Raw genomic sequence first — 23,633 nt, forward strand, 5'->3', positions numbered from 1 at the left:
TGGACTATATACCTTCTGTGTTCCCTGTAGGAGCTTGCCTAGCCTTTAGTCTGGTTATAGGCCTAAAGACAGCTGTTAGTGGGCTCTGAGGGACATCACTATTGTTTTGCCTGACATTTCCTTCAGGGAAAGTCACTTCTGGTTTATCAGACAACAAAGGATTATTTTCCCCAGTCACAGGCAGAAAAGGCAATATATTTCATGGAGTGGGAGTACATCTTTTGCTGATGGTGGGGAGAGTTTTGCATGTAAGAGAAACCCTTGAGAATCTGTGGGTTCAGAGTTTTCAGCTTCAATAGGGTCCTCCCACATGTCTCCATTCCAGCTTAATGTCTTTATTTATCTGACACCCTTTGAGGCTGGGACTTGAATTTTTGAATCCCCTAGGTGATGAAATGGGGAGGTGTGGGATGTGTGGATATGATTAAATTTTAAGAGCAGAACCTTCATGATTATGATCCTGCTTTTACAAAAGACGTTCCAGAGAACTAGTCCATCCCTTTCCTGTGTGAACATGTAAAGTCTTCATCTGTGAACCAGAAGATAGGTGTGTGCATCTGGGCATTTTGACTGTAGTCTGTACAGCTGCCAGGACTGAGAGAAGTTCTGTTGTTAGAGTTTAGTATATTATCTTTCTTGCTTATCATAAAGGTCACAGCTGACACAGACCTGTAACTAAAGCCAGATTGTGAAGAGAGAAGTGTAACCCATTTACTCAGTTTCACATGACTCAGGAAGCTTCAGAAATGAAGACCCCAAACCTAGGGAACACCATTCATTCCTGTGCTCAAGTTTGATGAAGAGTTGACACCCATGAAGAAGAGTGATTGGACACAAAACGGCTGACTTAATAATAACAGAGAATAGAAACCCGTAAGGCCTATCACTCAAGATTCTTCTTGGACTCTCTATGTAGCATTCTTTCCTGTCAGGCATGAAGCAAGACCCCTTGTAAATTGTGAATTCCACAGTCTATATCAAACAAGAGGGATCACAAAGTTTCTTTGATAGCCAGCTCTTACATAAAACTCTAAGTTTATTTCTAGACTTTATGGCTGACTGTATAGAAGAAGGTTCTAGTTTCATGATCTGTGGTGAAGAAGAAGAATTTCAGTTTCTATGATCCACTGTGTGGAAGAGATGACAGTAATAGGAAGGCAGGCAGGAGAAGGTCAGAGGAAAACCTTCCTCCTGAGTATTGCTCTCCTCAAAGTACTCTTCATTCCGAAGTGGCACACCTTGGGGTATAGTTTTTGTGCACCAATCTCAACTATCTGGCGGTGGTATTTTATTGCAGCAACTTAGACTGACTTAGTAGGGAGAATTTCCTTCTTTCTCTGCTCTCTGCAGTGCCGAGTATTAAAGTCAGGGCTGTGTGGGTGCTAGGCAGGTGTTCTACCAGTGAGCTGAAGTTTTAGACCTTGATGGGTTTTTTTTCGAGACAGGGTGTCTCTGTGTAGCTTTGCACCTTTCCTGGAACTCACTTTGGAGACCAGGCTGGCCTCAAACTCATAGAGATCTGCCTGCCTCTGCCTCCCAAGTGCTGGGATTAAAGGCGTGTGCTACCACCACCCGGCTAGACCTTGATGTTTTTAGAGTCATGTTCCTGCCATGTTGCTCAGAGTACTTCTGAACAACTCTGTAGGATAAAGTGACCTCAAACTCATGGTCTTCCTGCCTCAGTATCCCAATGACTGGAATTAGAGGTGTGTGCCATATGCCTAGTGCTGAGATAAATGGTATATTAATGCAATTGGAGTTGCTCTAGCAAATACTCCACAGTTCCTTAGAACCTGAGGAGATTGATGTCTTCTGTCTGTTCTGGAGTATATCACCAGAATGTTGAAATGTAAAGGAAAGCAAAGGAAATGGAGTTGTTGACCAAGAATGTTGTTAATTGATGAGAATGGTTCAGTAATACTGTCTTTTTAATGCATTCCTTCATTTGCTCATCTCAGATTTATTTGTCCAAGTTATTAATTATTATAATAGTTTTTATTGCATTTTGGATTTCCTAAGAAATTTATGTGAAATATTACTTACTATAAATGCTTTAAAAACATTTTCATATTTTTAGAAAATAATACAGATAGGTAAATTTTAGATTTTTAACTTCAGATTTTCAACAACAATGGCAATCATATTAGAAATGGTTTGTTTCTCTAATAACTATGTTTCTTTCTGTCTGTCTTTTTAGGACCAGGGTTCTGATAAAGCAGGAGAGAAGAAAGCAGAAGGTAAGGGCATTGTCATTTGAGTGATGCTAGCCTGTAATAGCAAATGTAACAATCAACTCCTGAATCACTCCTTGTCATTAATAGATTCACCTCATGGCCAGCTAGAGTGGCTCACTGCTGTGATTGTAGCTTAGCCCAGGAAGTCTGCCACATGTTCAAGCCCAGCCTGGGCTGCAGAGTGAGTTCCAGGTCATCCAGACCTCCATAGGAAGACCCTAGGAGACGAAATCTCAAAGTAGACTTCCTGTTCCTGTGGCTCTTACAATCTTTCTGTCTCCTCTTCTGCTGTGATCCTATTGACTTGGGTGCAGGAATTGTGTTGCAGATGTATCACTTGAAGCTGGACAGCACATGGGCCCTTGTTCTCTGCATTTTGATTGATTGTGGTTTGCTGTAATGGTCTCTGTCTGTTACAAGGAGATATTTTTGGATGAAGGGCCTTTATCTAATATTAAAAGTTGTTTATAATTGACAATATTCTGATATGTATTGCCTTAATATTCTGAAAACATAAGTAACTACTTGAATATGTGACCTCTTGAATTTTTTGGCCATTTTGAACTTTTCTGTTTGAACAACTCATTTATATATAATCTTATGCCGCTATGTTATGAAATACTTAATGGAAGATGTTTTGAAGATAATCTGTTACAATGTCAAGGGCATAATAGCAGATAAAAAATAAAACTAATGAACATCTTAAAACATAGTTAAAACGCGTCATGATATAGGCGTAGGCGAGGACATTTTGACAATGTCCAGCAGCACAGTAAGTAATATCAAAGACTGACAAATAGGATTGATTACATGAAGTAAATGACTTCTTCAAAGACAGGGAAACAACATCCAAATGAAGAGACAGGCTACAGATGGGAGACAGCCTTGCCAACTAGATATCTAGTGGAAGATAACTATCTCTAGCAAAAAAAATTAAACACCAGAAAGCAAGTCACATAAATCAATAAATGGAGTAATGAATTGGATAAACAGTTTTCAAAAGAAATATTTGATCAATAGACTCTTGAAAAAATGCTCAGCATTCTTAGCTGTCAGGGAAATACCAATCAAAAAGCATGTTAAGATTCCATCTCAGCTGGGTTTGCAAGACACATCTGTAATAACAGCATTAAGAAGGTTTTCTCAGGATTGTCATGAATTCAAAGCCTGGGCTGGGATGAATAATAATGAGTTCTAGGTTAGCCTAAGGTACAGAGTGAGACCCTGTCTCAAAAAAAAAATCAATTCATCTCATCCCAGTGAGAAGGACTTGCATCAAGAACATTAATAACAAATGCTTGCCAGGATTCAGGAAAAAATACCCCTTATGCCAGTAAATGGGAGTTCAGTCACTATGGAACCCAGTGTGAAGGCTACTCAAAAAACTAAAACTAGAACTGCTACATGGCCCAACTGTATCATGTTCAGATATATATCTAAAGGACTCTTAAGTTAATGTAGTGATTCTCAACCTTTCTAATGCTGTGACCTTTTAATACTGTCCTGATAAAATTATTTTTGTTGCTATGTCATAACTGTAATTTTGGTACTGTTAGGAATCATAATGTAAATATCTGTGTTTTTCAATGGTCTTAGGTAACTCCTGTGAGCCCAAGGGGGTTGCAACCCACAGGTTGAGAATTGCCGAGTTAATGTTTCACAGAGACACTTGCACAGCCATGTTTATAGCTACACTATTCATGAGAGCGCAGAATGGGACCAGCCTGCATGTACACAATCATCAGAAGAATGGATAAAGAAAATATATATATGCGATTTTATTCAGCTATAAAAATGTGAAATCAGCCAGGCAGTGGTGGCACAAGCCTTTAATCCAGCACTTAGGAGGTAGAGGCAGACAGATTTCTTAGTTCGAGGCCAGCCTGGTCTACAAAATGAGTTCCAGGACGGCAAGGACTAAACAGAGAAACCCTGTCTTGAAAAAGCACCACCACCACCACCACCACCAACAACAACAACAACAAACATGTCATTTACAGGGAAGTTGGTGGAACTGGAAATAATGAAGTGAAATAAGCCAGACTAGGAAAGACAAATACTCATGTTTTCTTCCATGTATTAAACCTATATTTAAAATTATAAATAGATATGACATTAATTATATATAGTATATATTGTGTGGGAAATAGAAAGGAGATCATGAGAACCTGAGAGATAACTCTAGGGAGCAGGGAAAAGAGGGGGTGATGAAATCAGAACTCAGATTAGGGGGAGGAAGATGTCAGAGTCGGGAGTGGTGTGGGAAATGGGGTCTGGAGAGGAGGGGTGAAGGGAACAATTAAAGTTAGAATGACACTTCTATATGACAGTGCAGTAATAAAACTCATTATTTGGTAAGAAGCCTGGAGATACGGTTCAGTGTTTCAGAGCATGAACTTCCCTAAGGAGGACCTGAGTTTGCTCTGGGCACCCTCATCAGATGCCTGCAGCTCAGTAGATCCAACACTATTATGGACTCCATGGGTACACTCACTCCCATATGCACTCCCACACGAAAATAAAAGAAATATTTTTTAAAAATTAAGATGTCTTTGAATTTAGCAAGTTAAAGATGTGACTAAAAACTGAAGAATAATTATAGTACAGAAACCCAGGAAGAAAATATAAACTGGATATAAGGTGATATATATATGTGTATTTGGTTTATAGACAACATTAAGCATTGTGATACAGTGAGTTAAATTAGCATTGGTTGCAAGTTAGTTCTCATATAGCTTTTGCTTTCCTCTTTGTTGGTTGTACAATGTTATTGTTAGTATTGATGTGTGTATATGTGTGTATGTGTACCTGTGTGTGTGTGCATGCATGCACACGTGTGCACATGTATCACAGCATGCCTGTGGAGGTCAAAAGAAGACTTGGTTATCACCTCCTAAGGGTTCAGGGAATCGAACTCAGGTCACCTGGCTTGTATCTCTGCTATTTCACTGCCCTCCTCTTGATTTTTCAATAGGCAATTGGCTATATCTTTTGAGATTTTTTAATAAAGGGTGGTATGTTATTTATCATAGAAAAGTTTTTTAGCTGCAGATTTCAGTCTCTGGGCAATCTGCAAGCCATCAGAATTGATTTCAGTTCCCATGTAAATGTCACAAGTGTGAAAAGTCAATGGCATAGCGACTTGAGTGTATTTATTGTTTATGAATCTGCCCTGAACTGTTAGGTTGGGAAATTAATGTTTTTAATTCTTAATTATTATAGGAATACTTTGAAAAGAACAAGTTAAAATCAAAAATGAAATTACTAGGAGTTTTTTCACCTGTCAAGAATACCACTGCCAGCTTAGACCTTCTTAATCTGTATATGGTAAATCAGATATCGTCCAAGAAGGAAACACCTGGTAAGTCTTTCTAAGGCATTTGTTTTTATCTTTATGTGGTAATTCATAATAACATCTAGCCATCTAATTGCTTAGAATTTCCAGAACTCAAAGCATATGGAGAATTTATTTTAAAACTTTGTTGCCTTTTTAAATTATAAGCTTAACCAGAATTTGAATTAAGATTTTTTATTGTTTTGTGTATTTATCTTATTTTTAAGCTGTATGTGTTGTATAAGAGTAACTTGTTTGATATCATTAATTGGTCATGGGGTTATTATAATTATTATATTATTATTTCTAGGCAAATAGTCACAAGTTTAGCTTGAGAAAAGAAAATAATGAATGCGTTATTACTTCATATTTCTTGGGAAATTTGTACCAAAGGAAAAACAGTTTTTTTTTTTCTTAGTGACTTTTTCCTGTCTTGCAATTAGAATTTCTTTTATACTTCTGGGATAGGAACTGTAAGAGTTTTGTACTTCAAAAGAAAGTTTATTTTGTCTCACAGTTTGACTTTCCATCCTCCCCCCCCCCCCCAATCTTCCTTCTCTTAAGGGAACTTGGGCCTATTATTTACATTTTAAAAACAAGCATAAAAGTAAGAATTCAAAAAACAAGACAGTTTGGGACCAGAGAGGTGGCTCAGGAGTAAAGAGATGGTTGTACAGAAAGAGAAAATTCCCACTAGAACTCTGTAGGTGGGCTGGGTATTGAGTAATGAAACAGTGATCTCCCTTGCATAAAAAGACACAAGGCGCCGGGCGGTGGTGGCGCAAGCCTTTAATCAGCACTCGGGAGGCAGAGCCAGGAGGATCTCTGTGAGTTCGAGGCCAGCCTGGGCTACCAAGTGAGTTCAAGGAAAGGCGCAAAGCTACACAGAGAAACCCTGTCTCAAAAAAAACCAAAAAAAAAAAAAAAAAAAAAAAGACACAAGGCTCCTTCCTCTAAAGCAGTGGTTCTCAGCCTTCCTAGTGCTGCAGTTGAATACAGTTCCTCATGCTGTGGTGACCCCAATCATAAAATTATTTCATTGCCACCTTGTAACTGTAATTTTTCCACTGTTATGAATCGTAATGTAAATATCTATGTTTTCCGATAGTCTTAGGAGACAACTGGGAAAGGGCTGTTTGTCCCCCAAATGGTTAAGAACCACTAAAGCTTAAAGTCTATTGAAGGAGATGAGGTTAATCAAGTGTAATAAAGTGTGCAAAGTGCTGAAATAGAGAAAACATATAGTGCTATGAGAATATGTAACACAGTATCTGATACAGTCTAGTAACTGAGAAAGAAGAAATTAGGTTGAATTAGTAGAGCCCCATTCTTCATGGCTTAAGAAGCAGGAGAAAAAAATTAAATTTCACTAATAATTGTTTGCATTCAGTTTCTGCAATAACATGTATAGAACATTTGTAATGTACAGAAGAACATTTTCATATGTTCAAGCAATTGAAGAATGATATAGCAAAAATGATTTTAAAGCTTGTTTAAAAGTCATTGTTTAACATTTTTATTATAGAAATCATGAAAAGACCAACTTATGTGAATATGAACAGAGATTTGAAAATCCCACTAAGAAAGCATGATTTAGAACTTCCAATGTCACCTCACTGTGTCCCTTCTAAACTGTGCATCGATGACATGGGAAAGAAGTAAGTGTCAGCTGAGACAGTGACTGACTGATGAAAGTTAACACTATCAGCCTGCTGTGTGCTGGGAAGTAGAGAAGGCCATTCCCTTCCAGCCCCATTCCTGCTTGTCACCTGGTATCATGAAATCATTAGGACACGTGTCTATGGTGTTTTGTGCATGTGCTTTGACATCCTGTATCAGACAACACCTATCCCAGTTAAATACAAATTTCTTTCCTAAAACTTACTTGTCTTATGACCCTGTAGCAATGTACCAGAATTTTCTATGTTGAGTGCTTGTGAGGACACTGAAATTTAAATATACGTGGGACAATATTTATGGCTGCTTGAGTTTTTAACTTCCAATTTTGGTTTTCTATAGTGTACCCTATCAAAGATTATGTAGCAAGGAAGAAACTGGCCCAGTTCAGGTGAGTTTTAAAGAAAATTACAAGTTGTTTTAACAATTGTTCCATGCCCTTAGATGATCTCACTTTTAAAATATTAGGAAAATTAGTCATCTTTAAACTTTTTACAGTTTCTCAGTGATTCCTTTTGCAGTTTTAAAATGTAAGAAATTTACTCCTAAGGAATATTCTGATTATGAAGCCTCCTTGGAGTGATAGCAACGTGGCCAGCCCCGTCCGTGTGTTTAATGCTCGATTCTTCTTGTCGAAGAGTTACAAAGCACCCTTACCTAGAGATTGTTTTTAAGTACTTATTCATTTATTTGTGTGAGTGTGCATTCATTCATTGGTGATTGTTTTTAAGTACTTATTCATTTATTTGTGTGAGTGTGCATTCGTTCATTGGTGATTGTTTTTAAGTACTTATTCATTTATTTGTGTGAGTGTGCATTCGTCCATTGGTGATTGTTTTTAAGTACTTATTCATTTATTTGTGTGAGTGTGCATTCGTTCATTGGTGGGCAGGTAGATGCATATGCATGTGTACGGGAGTCCAGAGGTCATTCATTCCCCAACATGCTCTTTTGAGATGAGGTCCCTTTGCAACTAGAGCTGCTTGATTCAGTCTGACTAGTGAGTCCCAGGGACTGGCCTGTTTCTCCCGTCCATCGTTGGGAGTGCAAGTGTGCCCTGACACACCTGGCCTTTCCATGGAGGTGTGGGGAGCCAAACTTGACTCTTACACTGGCATAGCAAGCAGTTTACTGATGGAGCCATTGCCACACCTCCCAGTGAGGGAGTCTTTTATTAGTTCACACGTTCACCAATCAGTTCTTTTTTTCAAATGCAATGAAAACATCATTTGTATCAAATTCTTATGTTAAGAACCCATATTTGCCGGGCGTTGGTGGCGCACGCCTTTAATCCCAGCACTCGGGAGGCAGAGGCAGGCGGATCTCTGTGAGTTCGAGGCCAGCCTGGGCTACCAAGTGAGCTCCAGGAAAGGCGCAAAGCTACACAGAGAAACCCTGTCTCGAAAAACCAAAAAAAAAAAAAAAAAAAAAAAAAAAAAAAAAAAAAAAGAACCCATATTTACCACAAGATGATTTTTCAAAGTATAATTTTTTTTTGCAAACAAAATAATAATGAATTAGAAAATGCACGGGTTGATTAAAGCTTGAAATTCTATTTACTGTCCAATGCTGTATTAATTATTCTTATTTATCTTTGAATTGTCAGGTTTAAATTAGATCAGAAAGGCAGTGGAAGCTGATGGTAATAATGAAAAACCTTGGACATCCTGTTGTCTGCTTTGTGGGTTAAAGAACCTAAGATTTCCTGTCATTAGCAGGTGACCCTCAAGAAAGAACTTGAGAGAGGAAGGCAGATAGGGAAAGCAGAGGGAAGAGTTTTTAAGGAGACCACGTCAGTAGAGAACCTCACCAACTCAGTGACTCCTATGAACTAGCAAAGGCGTGCCTTTCTTGGGATTTCCTCTTTTGTAATCATGCCCCTTTTCTACCCACTTTAGTTCTGTTATTTTGACTTCTAGTTTCTGTACTTTTAGTGATCTTATCTTTTCTTTTCCTATAGTCATCACAAGACATGAACTCATACAGAATGTTCCACAAAACAGAAAACTACAGTTATATTCCACCATCTTTTCCATCAGAATTACCTTCTAACAGACATATTCCAAGCCAAAACTCCACCCCAAGAATAGCACCAAATCCTTGGAAATGTGCATATGAGGAAAAACAAAATGAGCAGGTACACTGGAATTATTGTTTCTTTGATGCCATGTATTCATAATAGTTCTCCTTTTCATAAATTTGACAAAGATGGGTTTCAAATTGCTAAGTATGGTGATAATTGAAAGCTAGTATTTCATTTTATGCCCCATTCTTTATTCCCCTTCCCCATTTTAACCTCCCATTCAGGTCTCTTCCTCTCTCTCTTTAACTGTGCATTCTATTTTTCTTTCCTTGGGAGATCCTCCTCTCCACATAGTCCCTTATTTTACACCTAACCTCTCTGGTTATATGGATTATAGTATGTCTATCAAAGTCTTAAAAGCTGACATCCACATAATAAAAGAAGACTGTAGCTGGAGTTTTCCTGCCTGGCCCACAGTCAGGACAAATCTTTGTCACCCGCCAGTCCCACAGCCGCTCAGACCCAACCAAGTAAACACAGAGACTTATATTGCATACAAACTGTATGGCCGTGGGAGGCTTCTTGCTAACTGTTCTTATAGCTTAAATTAATCCATCCCCATAAATCTATACCTTGCCATGTGGCTTGTGGCTTGCCAGCATCTTCACATGCTGCTTATCATGGTGGTGGCTGGCAGTGACTCCTTTTGCCTTTCTGTTCTTTCTTTTCTCCTGTTAGTCCCACCTATACTTCCTGCCTGGCCACTGGCCAATCAGTGTTTTATTTATTGACCAATAAGAGTAATTTGACATACAGACCATCCCACAGCAGAAGACAATATTTTCTTTTTGTGTCTGGGTTATCTCACTCAGGATGTTTTTCTAGTTCCATCCATTAACCTGTGAATTTTATGGTTTCATGTTTTTAAATAGCTGAATAGTGTTGCATTGTGTAAATGTACCACATTTTCTTTATCCATTCATCAGCTGATGGACATTTAGGTTATTTTTACCTTATGGCTATTATCAAAAACAGAGCATTGAACATGGATGAGCAAGTTTCCTTGTGGTAGGATGTAAAGTCCTTTTGGTACATGCCTAAGAGTGATATAGTTGGATCTTGAGGTAGATCTATTCCTAACTTCCTGAGGAACCCCCACACTGATTTCCACAGTGGCTGTACGTGTTTGCATTTCCGTCAGCAGTGGATAAGTATTTCCCTTTCCCCACACCCTCATCACCATGAGTTGTAATTTGTTGTATTAATCTGGCCATTCTGACTAGTGTAGTTTTGATTTTTATTTCCTTGATGACCAAGGATGTTGAACATCTCCTTGTTTCTGTGATTTGTGTCTCATCTTTTGCAAATTCTGTCTAGTTCTGTCCCCCCTTTTTAATTGGGTTATATTTTTTTTTTGCTGTTCAGTTTTTTGAATTCTTTATACATTTCAGATATTAACCCTCTATCAGATGGATAACTGTATAAAGCTCTTTCCCTATTCTGTAGCCTGCCATTTTTTCCAGGTTGTGAAGTCCTTTGTCATACAGAAGCTTCTCAGTTTCCTCAGGCCCCATTTTTAATTAGGGCCTGTACTTTAGGTGTCTTTTTCAGAAGTTCCTTTCCTGTGTCAATGAGTTCAAGACTATTTCACACTTTTTCTTCTATCCAATTCAGTGTTATCTTTCCTTATGGTGAGGTCCTTGATCCATTTGGAGTCGGTTTTGTGATAAATATGAATCTATTTCCATTCTTCTAAATGCAGTCATCCAGATTGACCAGCACCATTTGTTGATGATGTCTTTTCTCCAGCATGTATTTTTGACTTCTTTGTAAAACAAAACAAAACAAAACAAAACCAAAAACAGGTGGCTATAGGTGTGTGGGCTTCTGTCTGGGTCTTCAATTTGATTTCATTGATCAACATGTCTCTCTTTATGCCAATACTGTGGTATTATACAGCTTGAAATGAGAGATGGTGATACCTCCAGCAGTTCTTTTATTATTCAGGATTGTGTGTGTGTGTGTGTGTGTGTGTGTGTGTGTGTGTGTGTGTGTGTGTTTATGTTTATGGGTGCCTGTGAATGCTTTCATATGAAGCTGAAAATTGTCTTTTCAAGTTCTGTGAATAATTGTGTTGGAATTTTGATAAGGATTGCATTGAATCTGTAGATTACTTTTGGTAGGATGGCCATTTTCACTATATTAATCCTACTTAATGAGCATGGGAGATCTTTCAATCTTTTGATACTGTCTTCAATTTCTTTCTTCAGTGTCTTGATGTTTTTATACCAGTCTTTCACTGGCTTGGTATATGATTATCCCAAGATATGTTTTTTTTTTTTTGATATTGTGAGAGTTTATTGTTTCCTTCATTTCTTTCTCAGGCTGTTTTTCATTCATATATAGGAAGAGTACTGATTTTTGTGAGTTAATTTTATATCCAGCTACTTGACTGAAAGTGTTTATCAGCTGTTGGAGATTTTAGGGATTTTTATATATGAAATAATGTTTTACTCTTCAATTAAAGAGAATTTGACCTCTTCCTTGCTTATTTGTATCCTTTTGATATCCTTGAGTTGTTTTACTGCTCTAGCTAAGACTTTAAGTACTATACTGAGTAGGTATGGGGAGAGTGGGCATCCTTGTTTTGTTTTAGTGATTTTAGTGGAAATGCTTTGAGTTCCTCTCCATTGAGGTTGACGATGGCTATGAGCTTGCTGTAAATTGCCTTTATTATGTTGAGGTATGTCCTTTGTATTCCTAATCTTTCAAGGATTTTTGTCATAAAGGGGTTTGGATTTTGTTAAAGATCTTTTATACATCTAATGAGATAATTGTGTGGTTTTTCTCTGTTTATGTGGTAGATTACTTTTATCAATTTGCATTTATCAAAACATTCCTGGGTTTCTGGATGAAGCCAAAGTGATCACAGCAGATAATCTTTTTGATGTGTTCCTAAATTCTATTTGCAAGTGTTTCCTTGAGAATCTTCACATCTATGTTCATAAGATATATGGTTCTATAATTTTTAATGTTTGCTAGCTTTCTTTGTGCTTTTGGTATCAGTGTAATAGTGGCTTTGTAAAAAGAATTAGGAAATGTTCCTTAAGTTTCTAATTTGTTTAATAATTTGAGGAGTATTGTCATTAATTCTTCTTTGAAAAGTCTGGCAGAATTTTGCACTGAGTCCATCTGTCCCTGGGAGTTTTTTGGTTGGAACATTTTTAATTACTGTTTTTTTTTTTTTTTTTTTATCACCAGGGCTTATGGGTCTGTATAAATTGATGATCAGATCTTGATTTAACTTCGTTAGACTTAGTATATCAAGGGATTTCTCAATTTATTTTTGAAAGTATGCCCTTGTGATTCTCTGGATTTCCTTGGTGTCTGTTGTGATGTCCCCCCTTTGTCTCTAATTTTATTAATTTAATCTTCTCTCTTCACTTTTTAGTTAATTTGCCTAGGTGTTTACCAATCTTACTGATTTTTCTCAAAGAACCTACTCATCATTTTGTTGATTCTTTGTATTGTTTGTGTTGCTGCTCTTATTGATTTCAGCTCTGAGTTTGATTATTTCTTGCCATCTATCCCCTTTGAGTGTTATTTCTTCTTTTTCCCTAAAGCTTTCAGGTGTGCTAAGTTGCTAGCATGATATCTTTCCATTCTTTTTTTTTTTTTTTAATTTAGGCACTTAGTGCTATGAACTTGCCTCTTAGAACTGCCTTCATTGTATGACCCATAAGTTTGGGTGTGTTGTGTTTTCATTTTCATTTAATTCTAGACAGTTTTTTAACTTCTTTCTTAATTTCTGTCTTCAAATTTTTCATTCAGTAATGAGTTTTTCAGTTTTCATGAGTTTGTATACTGTCTGTCCTTTTTGGTGTTGTTGATATTCAGCTAATTTAATCCTGGGTGCTTTGATAGGATATACGTTGCTTTTGTTTCAATTTTCTCATATCTGTTGAGACTTGTGTTCAAGTATGTGGCTGATTTTGGAAAAAGTTCTATGAGGTACTGAGAAGAAGCTATATTCTTTTGTGTTATGATTTAATGATCTATCTCTATATATATCTTCTATGTCTATTTGATTTGTTATGTAATTTAACAATAGCATTTCTTTGTTTAGTTTTTGTCTGAATGACCTCTTTGCAAGAGTGGGTGTTAAAGTCTACCACTATTGGTATATGAGCATCAGTATGTGATTTAGCCTTTAATGGTGCTTCTTTTGTGAGCTTGGGTGGCCCTGTATTTGGTGTATAGATGTTACTTTTTTTTATAAGTATGTGGTGTCCTTTCCTATCTCTTCTGATTACTTTTTGTATGAAGTCTATGTTGTCAGATATTAAAATGGCTATATCTGCTTGCTTCTCTTGGGTTCATTTGCTTGGAATATCTTTTTCCATCCTTTTACCCTGAGGTGATGTGTTTCTTGGATGTGCCTAAAGATGGATCCTGTTTTCTAATCCAGTCTTTTAGTCTGTGTTTTTATATTGGAGAATAAAATCTTTAATACCGAGAGTTATCAATGATCAGTGTTTATTGATTGTGATTATTTTGTTGGTATGGAGTGACTTTTTCCCCATTTTGATTTAGTGGTCTGGGAGTATTTATTCCTTGTGTTTTCTTGGGTGTAGTTAACCTCTTTATATTGAAGTTTCTTTTCTAGTGCCTTCTGTAGAGATGGATTTGTAGATGGTAGATACTACTTAACTTTGCTTATTATTTTTTTTATTTTGGAAAACATTTCGGAATAAAACATTTAAAAATGTTTTTCTTTCTTCATCTATTGTGATTGATAGTTTTGCTGGGAATTCTGGTCTGGACTGATCTCTGTGGTCCTTAGAGTTTGTAGAGCATCTGTCCAGGCCCTCCTGGCTTTAGAGTCTCTATTGAGAAGTCAGATGTTATTCTAATGGATCTGACTTTGTATGTTATGTTGTTTTTTCTTGTAGCTTTTAATATTCTTTCTTTGTTTCATACATTTAGTATTATGATGATTATGTGTCATGAAGCATTTCTTTTCTGGTCCTATTTGGTGTTCTGTCTACTTCTGTACCTTGATAGGCACCTCCTTCTTTAGGTTAGGGAAATTTTCTTCAATGATTTTGTTGAAAATATTTTTCTGTGCCTTTGACCTGGGGATCTTCTCTTTCCTCTATTATTATTATTATTATTCATAGATTTGGTCTTTTCATAGTGTCCCATATTTCTTAGATGTCTTGTGCCTGGATTTTTTTTTTTCAGATTTAATGTTTTCTTTGACTGAGATATCCATTTCTTCTATCTTTTCTTCAGCGACTGAGATTCTGTCTTCCATGTCTTGTACTCTGTTGGTGAAGCTTACCTTTGAGGTTTTTGTTTGGAATCATAAATTTGAATTTTCAGTTTTAAGACAGTGTGGTTTTCTTTAGTGATTCTTTTTTTTTTTTTTTAAGATTTATTTATTATGTATACAATGTTCTGCCTGCATGTATTCCTGCAGGCCAGAAGAGGGCGCCAGATCTCATTACAGATGGTTGTGAGCCACCATGTGGTTGCTGGGAGTTGAACTCAGGACCCCTGGAAGAGCAGTCAGTGCTCTTAACCTCTGAGCCATCTCTCCAGCCCCATAGTGATTCTGTTTTTACTTTCATGTCTTGAACTATTTCCATTATTCCATTCACTGTGTGTGTGTGTGATTTCATGGTCTTAACTAAGGCATTTATTTATATCCTCTTGAAGATTCTTGAACATATTTATAATTGCCATTTTGAAGTCCTTGTGCTTCAGCTATATTGTATTTCTCAGGTCTTCTTATAGAAAGTTCACGTGGTTCTGGAGGAGGCCTATTGTCTTGGCTGCTAATGTTTGTTTTTTTATACTGCTGTTCGGTCGGGCATCTAGAGTTGGGATAACTGAGTTATCCTAGATTTTGTTATCTGGTCTTATTGTGGGAGGATGTTTGGTCTTCTGTTCCATGGCTTCTGTTGCCCTCTCTGGATCTTAGGAATGTGTGTTGGTGGTGGTTGTCTGGTCGAGAGTGTGCTTCTGTAGGTCAGTGAGTAGGTCAGTGGCAGAGAGGAATAGAGGTGGGCTAGGAAGAAAGGCTGAGTGGGGATTTGGGAAGAACTAAGGGGATCTTGTCAAAGATGGGGTCCCCAGAGAGTTACAGGTGTGGTGGTAAAGGGGATCTTGAAAGTAGGTTGCAGTGAAGTAATGTAAAGAGGCAACAGTGAGGACCTAGGGTGACGCTGGATCCGAACCAGGACGTGGAGTCTCCAGTGAATGAAGCTGAGGTGGGAGGAGGGGCACCTCAGTTCCAGGGCTGAGGATGAGGATGGAAACATCAGAAAGAAGGACAGGATGGTGTGAACTGATTCCCCGAGTCACTACCAAGTGTGGCCACTGGGGTAGAGTGTTTCTTGGTAATGGGGCTGACACACAGGAATGGGGATGGGCTAAAAGGGAAGATTGAGAGGGTCCACAAGGTGGGGAATCTGGGTCCCCCCACAAAGTTTGTCAGAAACCCCAGAAAATGGAGGTATGGTAGGGAGAGGCACCAGAAAGCAGTTGCTGCAAGATTAGGAATGAGATTGGAGAGATTGTAAGGGGACACCAGACGGAGAGTCATAATGCCCTGCCCGAGTCACTGCCAGGTCGGCCAGCAGACATCCTAGGGAGAGAGCCAAGTGACACAGAGGGCTGAGAAAAGCCACCTAGTTCATATCTTAGAGACAAAACCTTCTCTCTACAGCTTAAACTCCATATTCTATTAATTACTCTATAGAGCAGAAAATAAAACATTAGATGATAGCTACTTAAATATTCATTTTCTTGCTGATACATAATATAACTACACATTGGTTAGCAATTATCTGCAGATAGGTAAGTACAATTTATGTTGTAAATATGTACATACTGTTTTGTCATTTTCTTCCTTTTTCAGTTCAGTAATGGAAATTTTTCTGATCCTTTATTTTCCAAATTACATAAACGTCAAGATATTTTCAGTCCATCTCAGAGAACAGCAGAGTTTGGAGCATCATATGAGAGAATACGCAGGTGAGTAGGGCACAGAAGGGAAGGTGGAACGGAGTGCGGAACTCTAAGGCGTGACTTTGATTTTAAAAGGGCATGAATATTTGAGCTGAAGATACAATGCGAAAATCAGTTATAAAATATGATTTCCACATACAATGTGCTTTGTAACTTATGACATGTTCTATGATTATTCTCCCATTTACAATGATAGAAAACTCTTCTGGCTTTAATGGTGTGTGTTATTACAATGGATTATGTCTTTTAGGGTAAAACATTAATTAGATGCTCATTGAGAAATCAGAGGGAATTATAATCTATGAACATATGACCCAAAACATGAATTTTCTCTATTTAATACTAATAATTCTTTCTGTCTCTAACCTGAACACATGACCTAGTGCTTAGAACTTAGTATTTCTATTTAAATATTTAATAGATAGTTAAAAGCAAAGTAGAAATCAAAATTTTCAGGTTGAAGAAATAACTCAGCAGTTAAGAACACATACTGATTTTACAAGGATCCTGATTTGGTTCTTAGCACTGACATCAGGCAGCTAAAACCCACCTGTAACTCCAGTTCCAAAGGATTTGACACTGTTGGTTTCTGTAGACATCTACACTCAGTTTTATATATGGCACCCAATAAACATAAAAGAATATACATAATTAAAAATAAAATGAATATTAACAATTTCTTAACAGTCTTGTGTCTATCCCCATTTTTTTTTATACTCCCATTCCCTGAAATAGTCCAACCTCAAGTGAGTGTAAACAAAAGGTTATTTTTGTTGTTATTATGCCTTGTCAGCTTTGATTGTTATGCACAAGCTAGATTTAACCCAGAGTTTCCATGTTTGCTTAGAAAAAGAATTTATAGGTTACCCAGTTCACCTAATTAGCCTTCATCTGGGTTACCTTATTTATCTAAAATAAACTGCATCTTTATTTTTCTTCACTGAGAACTTTGTAACTATTTCAATTGCTAAATTTGCTAATTTATAATTCTTTAAAAAATATGTTTACATGAGATTGCTTCCCTCAATAGTCTTCACAAATCTCTTTCTCTGTTTAACCAGACAGCAGCAACCCACAGTGGACCCTAGGTTATTTGTTAGACTGTGCTGTAGACGACAGACTACTGAGTAGCATGTTTTGTTTGCTAATATAACAATAAATAATACTATGGACTAAATTTCACACTGGAATACAGAACCATGTATAAATTATTTTCTTGCCTATTAACAGAAGAATATATGAGATAAATTTCCTTCCAAAGTATTATTATTTGCTTAAATATTAAGTTTAAAATGCAATTTGGGAAAATGCTAGTCATCCTCCAGTATCTTCTTTAAAGTTTTAAATTTAAGCTAGTGTTTGTAAATAAAAATGATCAAACCTTTCCTGCTAAATATGTTTCTATTTATTCCAAAGTTCAGAAACTGGTGATTTCTTTACTAGAAGATCTGTGATTATGGGTGAAAATTGTGGAAGCCTCTATGAAAGAAGACAGCCAGACTTTGCTATGGAAAAAACATCAGTGCAGAAGATTTGGGGGAATAATGGGAAAGAATTCTCCAATTTTCTTGAAGATGTGAGCCAGCCAACTCAGAGACATCTGTCATACAATCACAACTCGGACACATTTGTCAGTCACAACATGATCCAGTTATTGAGCAGAGATCAGCCAGGGAGAATGGCAGCCTTTCCTAAGTGTGCTTATGATGGTTTGAGTGGCACCTGTGTGGCCTCTTCTGATGGAAGCCACTCCTCTAGTGGGGTCACTAGCGGGAATTTTACAGTTCCACAAGTAGCTCTTCCTAATCCTCCTCTGAATACAAGTTACTTAGGAACCTGTCAGTCAAAGAAGCGCTACCAGAAGGAGTCCAACAGTAATGAAATACGTGAATTTAGATCTTTAGAGGAAGATTGTCACCCAGCCAGATGTGGGAGAAAAGGTTGGTGTTGTACACCCAGTTTCTTTCCCCCTCTCTATATTACCATGTTTCATATATTTATACACATACACATATAGTTGGCTCTCCATATCCAAATGTTCTATATTTTTAGATCAACTAACTATATAGACTAAATCAAAGATGTTTTTGCTAAACATGCACAGACTTTTTTCTGACCATTATTCCCTAACCAGTAGAGCATATATACTATTTTTTTAAAATATAATTTTATCTTATTTTACAATATAATTTAGTTCTACATATCAGCCATGGATTCCCTTGTTCTCCCCCCTCCCGCCCCCTCCCCTTCCCCCCAGCCCACCTCCCCCCCAGGGCAAAGCCTCCCCTGAGGCTTGAGATCAACCTGGTAGACTCAGTCCAGGCAGGCTTTTCCCAGGCTGAGCCAAGCGTCCCTGCATAAGCCCCAGGTTTCAAACAGCCAACTCATGCACTGAGCACAGGACCGGGTCCCACTGCCTGGATGCCTCCCAAACAGATCAAGCTAATCAACTGTCTCACCTATTCAGAGGGCCTGATCCAGTTGGGGGCCCCTCAGCCATTGGTTCATAGTTCATGTGTTTTCATTCGTTTGGCTTGAGAGGCCCACAGAAATCCACAAAGATACCCCCACAATAGACTGCTGGCAGTGGTCGAGAGACAGCCCAAAACGACCTACTCTGGTGATAGGATGGCCAAACACCCTAATTGTCATGCTAGAAACCCCATCCAATGACTGAGGGAACTGGATGCAGAGATCCACGGCTAGGCCCCGGGTGGAGCTCCGGGAGTCCAATTGGCAAGAAAGAGGAGGGTTTATATGAGTGAGAATTGTTGAGACCAAGGTTGGATAAAGCACAGGGACAAATAGCCATATAGACTATTTAATAGCATCCTCAGAGTTGGCAAGATGGTTTGCTGCTGACCTGAGTTCAGTCCTGGCAGCCATGGCGGAAGGACACATGCTGCATCTGAGAGTACACATACACACACAAATGAGTATTTTCATAGAGCATTCTTACTGTATCAGATATTCTAAGTCACCTGCAGGTGACAGAAAGAATATGAGAGTATATGCATTATGTGAACAGATTTAGCTAGTTTATGCAAGACACTGGCATGTCGAGGGATTTTGGTGTCTATGGGGAAAATGAGTAGAGGGGATGGGTTTGGAACCAATTCCTATCAGATACCAGGGGATGAATATACAGTACATTAATTTATATAATGTTTTATTGTATTATATCATGGACTACCAATTTCCCTCTGCATATCCTTCTAATATGCTTTGAATTAAAAATGAAAATAAATGATGCTAACTTTAACTCAGTGTATGCTTTTATTTTTGAAGGAAATATTGAAAGTGATGACCAAGAGGAAGCGCTGCAGAGAAATACCTGGGAATACCCAGTGTGCTCTATGTAAGTTTTGATTTAGATCTAGTATAATGCATGTATTCAGATGAACAAATAGAACATAAGATGATAATATGTTTGCTGGATGGTGAGCAAACTGGTCTTAAAGAAGCCATACCCTTTTATATATATATACCCTTTTATATATAAAAGCAACTTCTTAAGGCCATGATGTTCACATTTTCCAGCCTCTAAGACCTTCTCATCTGACCATTTAGTGTTGAATATCCACCACATATCTTCTAAATATCAATTTACTGATTAGCGGAAATAGAAGTATCCCATGGATAGAATGTTTATTAGCGCAAACAGCATATTGCCTCTTTTGCAGTCCCCACAGGAATGTTGCATGTTTGGTATAAAATCAACAGGGAGCATGAGAATGCAGTGAGGCAGTATAAGCAAGACTAGCTCCATTATGTGACATCTGTGTTCTAGGATCCTCTGCATGCTAACATTCACCTCCCACGGCCCCTGTGTGACAGAAGAGATATTCAGAGTTGCAGTCCCCTATGTCTCATCATTGTTATGCTTTTTGTTACATGGAAATGATTATGCATCACCAGATCCAGCTTTCTACTGCTAATGGTGTAAAAAGAATTTTGAATCTTAGATTTTTTTAATTGGGTGGGTCTTTCATTTCTTAAGACATGGTTTATTCCTTTGAGTTTTGAGGCTGCCTTGATGGCTTTTCTACAAAATTATTTACAATTATTGATAATGCAGGGAAACATTATTTTAGCTGATAGTTACTGAATAGTCCTGTTTTTCTTAATAATAATCATAATTTAGTCAGATCTTTGATTTGAAATTTACTTATATTTTTATTGTGAAAGGATATTCCATATTCTTATGGAAATCATTAAAGTATCTATTGATAAAAAGAATTTATACATGCCTTTTTATGGAATTGGTATTTATTAAAACTTAGGCACAATGTATTTCTAAAATTGAAAAATGAAATCCTTGGTTCTTCAATTATCTGGAAGTTTGAGTAAAACTTTTGTTTGGCTTTGAGTTTTAAATTCAGCTTTTTTTTTTTTTTTTTTTTTTTTTTTTTTTTTTTTTTTTTTTTTTTTTTTGGTTTTTCGAGACAGGGTTTCTCTGTGTAGCTTTGCGCCTTTCCTGGAGCTCACTTGGTAGCCCAGGCTGTCCTCGAACTCACAGAGATCCGCCTGGCTCTGCCTCCCGAGTGCTGGGATTAAAGGCGTGCGCCACCACCGCCCGGCTAAATTCAGCTTTTAAAGGTGACTTAGGATGTATGGCACTATGTCTCAAAAGAGCAAAAACAAAATGGGAAAGGGACCTGATTCTCAATCTTGAGTGCAGATCTAAATTACCTAGAGTGAGTATGTCACAATATAGATGTTCCCAGGCTGGGGATTTGGCTCAGTGTGATTTGGCACACAAACACTAGGACCTGAATTTGATTCCAGAGCTAGGTGCATTGATGTCCACTGCTAATCCCAACACTGGGATGGGAAATGGGGGGAAGGAGGATCCTTGGGGCCTGTTGACAGCTAGCTTTTCCTACTGATCAAACCCTAGATCTCCATGAGAGACCCTGAGGAACAGCAGCTGAGGCTGAACTCTGGCATCCACACGTGCACACACATGGGTACACACCAATATGCATGTGCATTGAAAATATAGATGTTTAACTTACATATTAAAATAAATGATCAGTTTGGTATGGTACTTGTCAATTCAAATTTTTAAGAAGCTTCTTACATAATTCTGATTTGAAACCAAAATTTAGAATAATAATTGTCAGAGGAAATGTGCTTTAATACTTTTTTTTAATAATCCCTAGGGGCAATATTCCTTTGAAAGAATTACATCATAAGCAGTCATGTGATTTTGACCATAATGAGGTAAAAGCTCATTGTCACATTGTCTTTTCAAGTAATTCAGTTTGTGGTGTCCTATTTTAGTATTTAGTTTACCCTGATTTAAGATTATATTTTATTCATGTTTATTTTCATGTAAACTCATATTCTCTTATACTAGAAAAGTTATGGCTTAGAGTTAGAAAATATAATGTTCTTTGAGACAAACTAGACACATTTAAAATAGTTCTTATTGCACTGTAACATTTTGTTGAAGAAAAAAATGCTTTGTGTTTTACTGTTCTCTTGATGAGTACAACTGAGTCAGGAACTGAACCACTGGCTTATGTAATTTGATACTCCCCCCAACCCCCTGGAGCTGAGGACTGAACTCAGGGCCTTGAGCTTGCAAGCGCTCTACCACTGAGCTAAATCCCCAACCCCGATACTCTTAACTAAAAAATTTTTTCCTTAATAACTGTGCTGGCTAATTTTATGTCAACTTGACATAAACTGGAGTCATCTGAAAGGAGGGAACCTCGATTGAGAAAATGCCTCCATAAGATCTGACTGTAGGGTATTAGGTATTATCTTAATTAGTGATTGATGAGGTCATCCTGGTGGGGCTTGGAAGACAATGTTGCAGAGGACAATGTAGACTATGGAGATTTCAGGGAGAAGTATCAGCAACTGGGCTAGAGACCATTCTTGTGATATTGGGCCAAGAATGTAGCTGCCTTTGCCCAAGTCCTAAGAATCAGCCTAAGAATGTCTAAAGTGAAAGGTAATGAACTAAAGTTTTGGTGGAGGGGATTTCTCGATAGCCTAATGATGACTCTGTCATGTTGTTAGCATGACATTAGCAATAACTCTTATACAGATCTATACTGGAAAAGAACAAGTAGATCAAAAAGAAATACAAAATGTACAGTTTGAAGAGAAAAAGAGCACAGGAAATTTAATATTGGAGCCTAGGCTTGTGCTGCAAGAGATGACATTACAGAATGGAATAAAAGCAGGAGTGTCCCAGGGCAAGACAGAATCCACCTTATAAAGCTTCCACCTTATAAAAAGGAAAGGCCTGAAGAAGTTTCTGCTCCTAAAGTCAACAACAAAGGAAAACTCATGCAAATGTGATCGAGGGGTCCAGGATCCATCCGAAGTAGGCAATTGAATTTGGCAGTGTTACCTGTCTGGTTCTGGCTTTGGAGTCACAAAGGCTACACCAATAAAGGGGTTTGGAATCTTCCTCCATGGTTAAGGAGAGATGTGGAGGCCAGGCAGTATGTGGCAAGGCAGACCCTACTTGAAGGCCTGAGATAATTATGTGAAGCTGGGAAAGTGAAGCCTGGGTTACACTGGAGACACAGATGTTAGAAATGCCAGAGCCATGAGACATATGCCAAGAGGAGCTGCACACAGGAGTGGAAGCAGCTCAGGAAAGAGGTGTGCTGCAGTCAGTAAGGCCGGAAGGGTGGAGTCATCTCAGCCCTTGACATCAGATGTGAGCTATAGGACTTGGAGTTTGCCCTGCTTGGTGTGGTCCAGTATTTCCTTATTCTCTTTCCTCCCTTTGCAATAGTAATGCGTATTCTGTGCCATTGTATGTTTGACTATGTAATTTGCTTTTTGATTTTTCCAAGGGATTACAATTAAGAGAATGCCTTGAGTCTCAGAAGAGACTTTGGGCTTTTAAACATTGTTGAGACTGTGAAAGACTATGGGGACTTTTGACATTGGACTAAATGCATTTTGTATTTTATGGCCACAAGCCTATGGGAAGCAGGGAGTGGAATGCAGTGGTTTGAATGAGAAATGCCCCCATAGGCTCATATATTTGAATACTTGGGCCACAGTTGGTGGAACAGTTTGGGGAGGATTTGGAAGTATGTCCTTGTTGGAGGAGGTGTGTCACTAGGGACAGGCTCATGCCATTCCCAGATAGCTCTCTTTCTGTGTCACGGTTGTGTCTCAAGATGTAAGTTCTCAGCTGTTCCTATTGCCATGTCTTTATTCCACCATCTCTAACCCTCTGAAACTGTAAGGCATGAAATTAAATGCTGTCTTTTATAAAGTTGCATTGGTCATGGTGTTTATCACAGCAATAGAAAATTAAGACAGCCATCTTTTTTTTTTTTGGTTTTTCGAG

The 23,633-nt window shown here is 37.9% G+C and overlaps 1 protein-coding gene across 4 annotated transcripts in view; it reads left to right on the plus strand.

Moving 5' to 3' along the window:
- The window catches only part of Redic1 (regulator of DNA class I crossover intermediates 1), a 58,201-nt gene that overhangs the window by 23,832 nt on the left and 10,736 nt on the right, over positions 1 to 23,633 (plus strand). For all 4 annotated transcript variants that reach the window (XM_042265092.2, XM_042265093.2, XM_076556637.1 and 1 more), the window contains exons 2-10: positions 2,198 to 2,237; positions 5,457 to 5,595; positions 7,094 to 7,226; positions 7,588 to 7,636; positions 9,206 to 9,382; positions 16,194 to 16,309; positions 17,720 to 18,243; positions 19,592 to 19,661; positions 21,469 to 21,529. In XM_042265092.2, the coding sequence (XP_042121026.2) occupies positions 2,198 to 2,237; positions 5,457 to 5,595; positions 7,094 to 7,226; positions 7,588 to 7,636; positions 9,206 to 9,382; positions 16,194 to 16,309; positions 17,720 to 18,243; positions 19,592 to 19,661; positions 21,469 to 21,529 (1,309 nt within the window). The remainder of the gene's footprint in view (positions 1 to 2,197; positions 2,238 to 5,456; positions 5,596 to 7,093; positions 7,227 to 7,587; positions 7,637 to 9,205; positions 9,383 to 16,193; positions 16,310 to 17,719; positions 18,244 to 19,591; positions 19,662 to 21,468; positions 21,530 to 23,633) is intronic.

Source organism: Peromyscus maniculatus, chromosome 20 (assembly GCF_049852395.1).
Source record: "Peromyscus maniculatus bairdii isolate BWxNUB_F1_BW_parent chromosome 20, HU_Pman_BW_mat_3.1, whole genome shotgun sequence".
NCBI classification, from domain to species: Eukaryota; Metazoa; Chordata; class Mammalia; order Rodentia; family Cricetidae; genus Peromyscus; species Peromyscus maniculatus.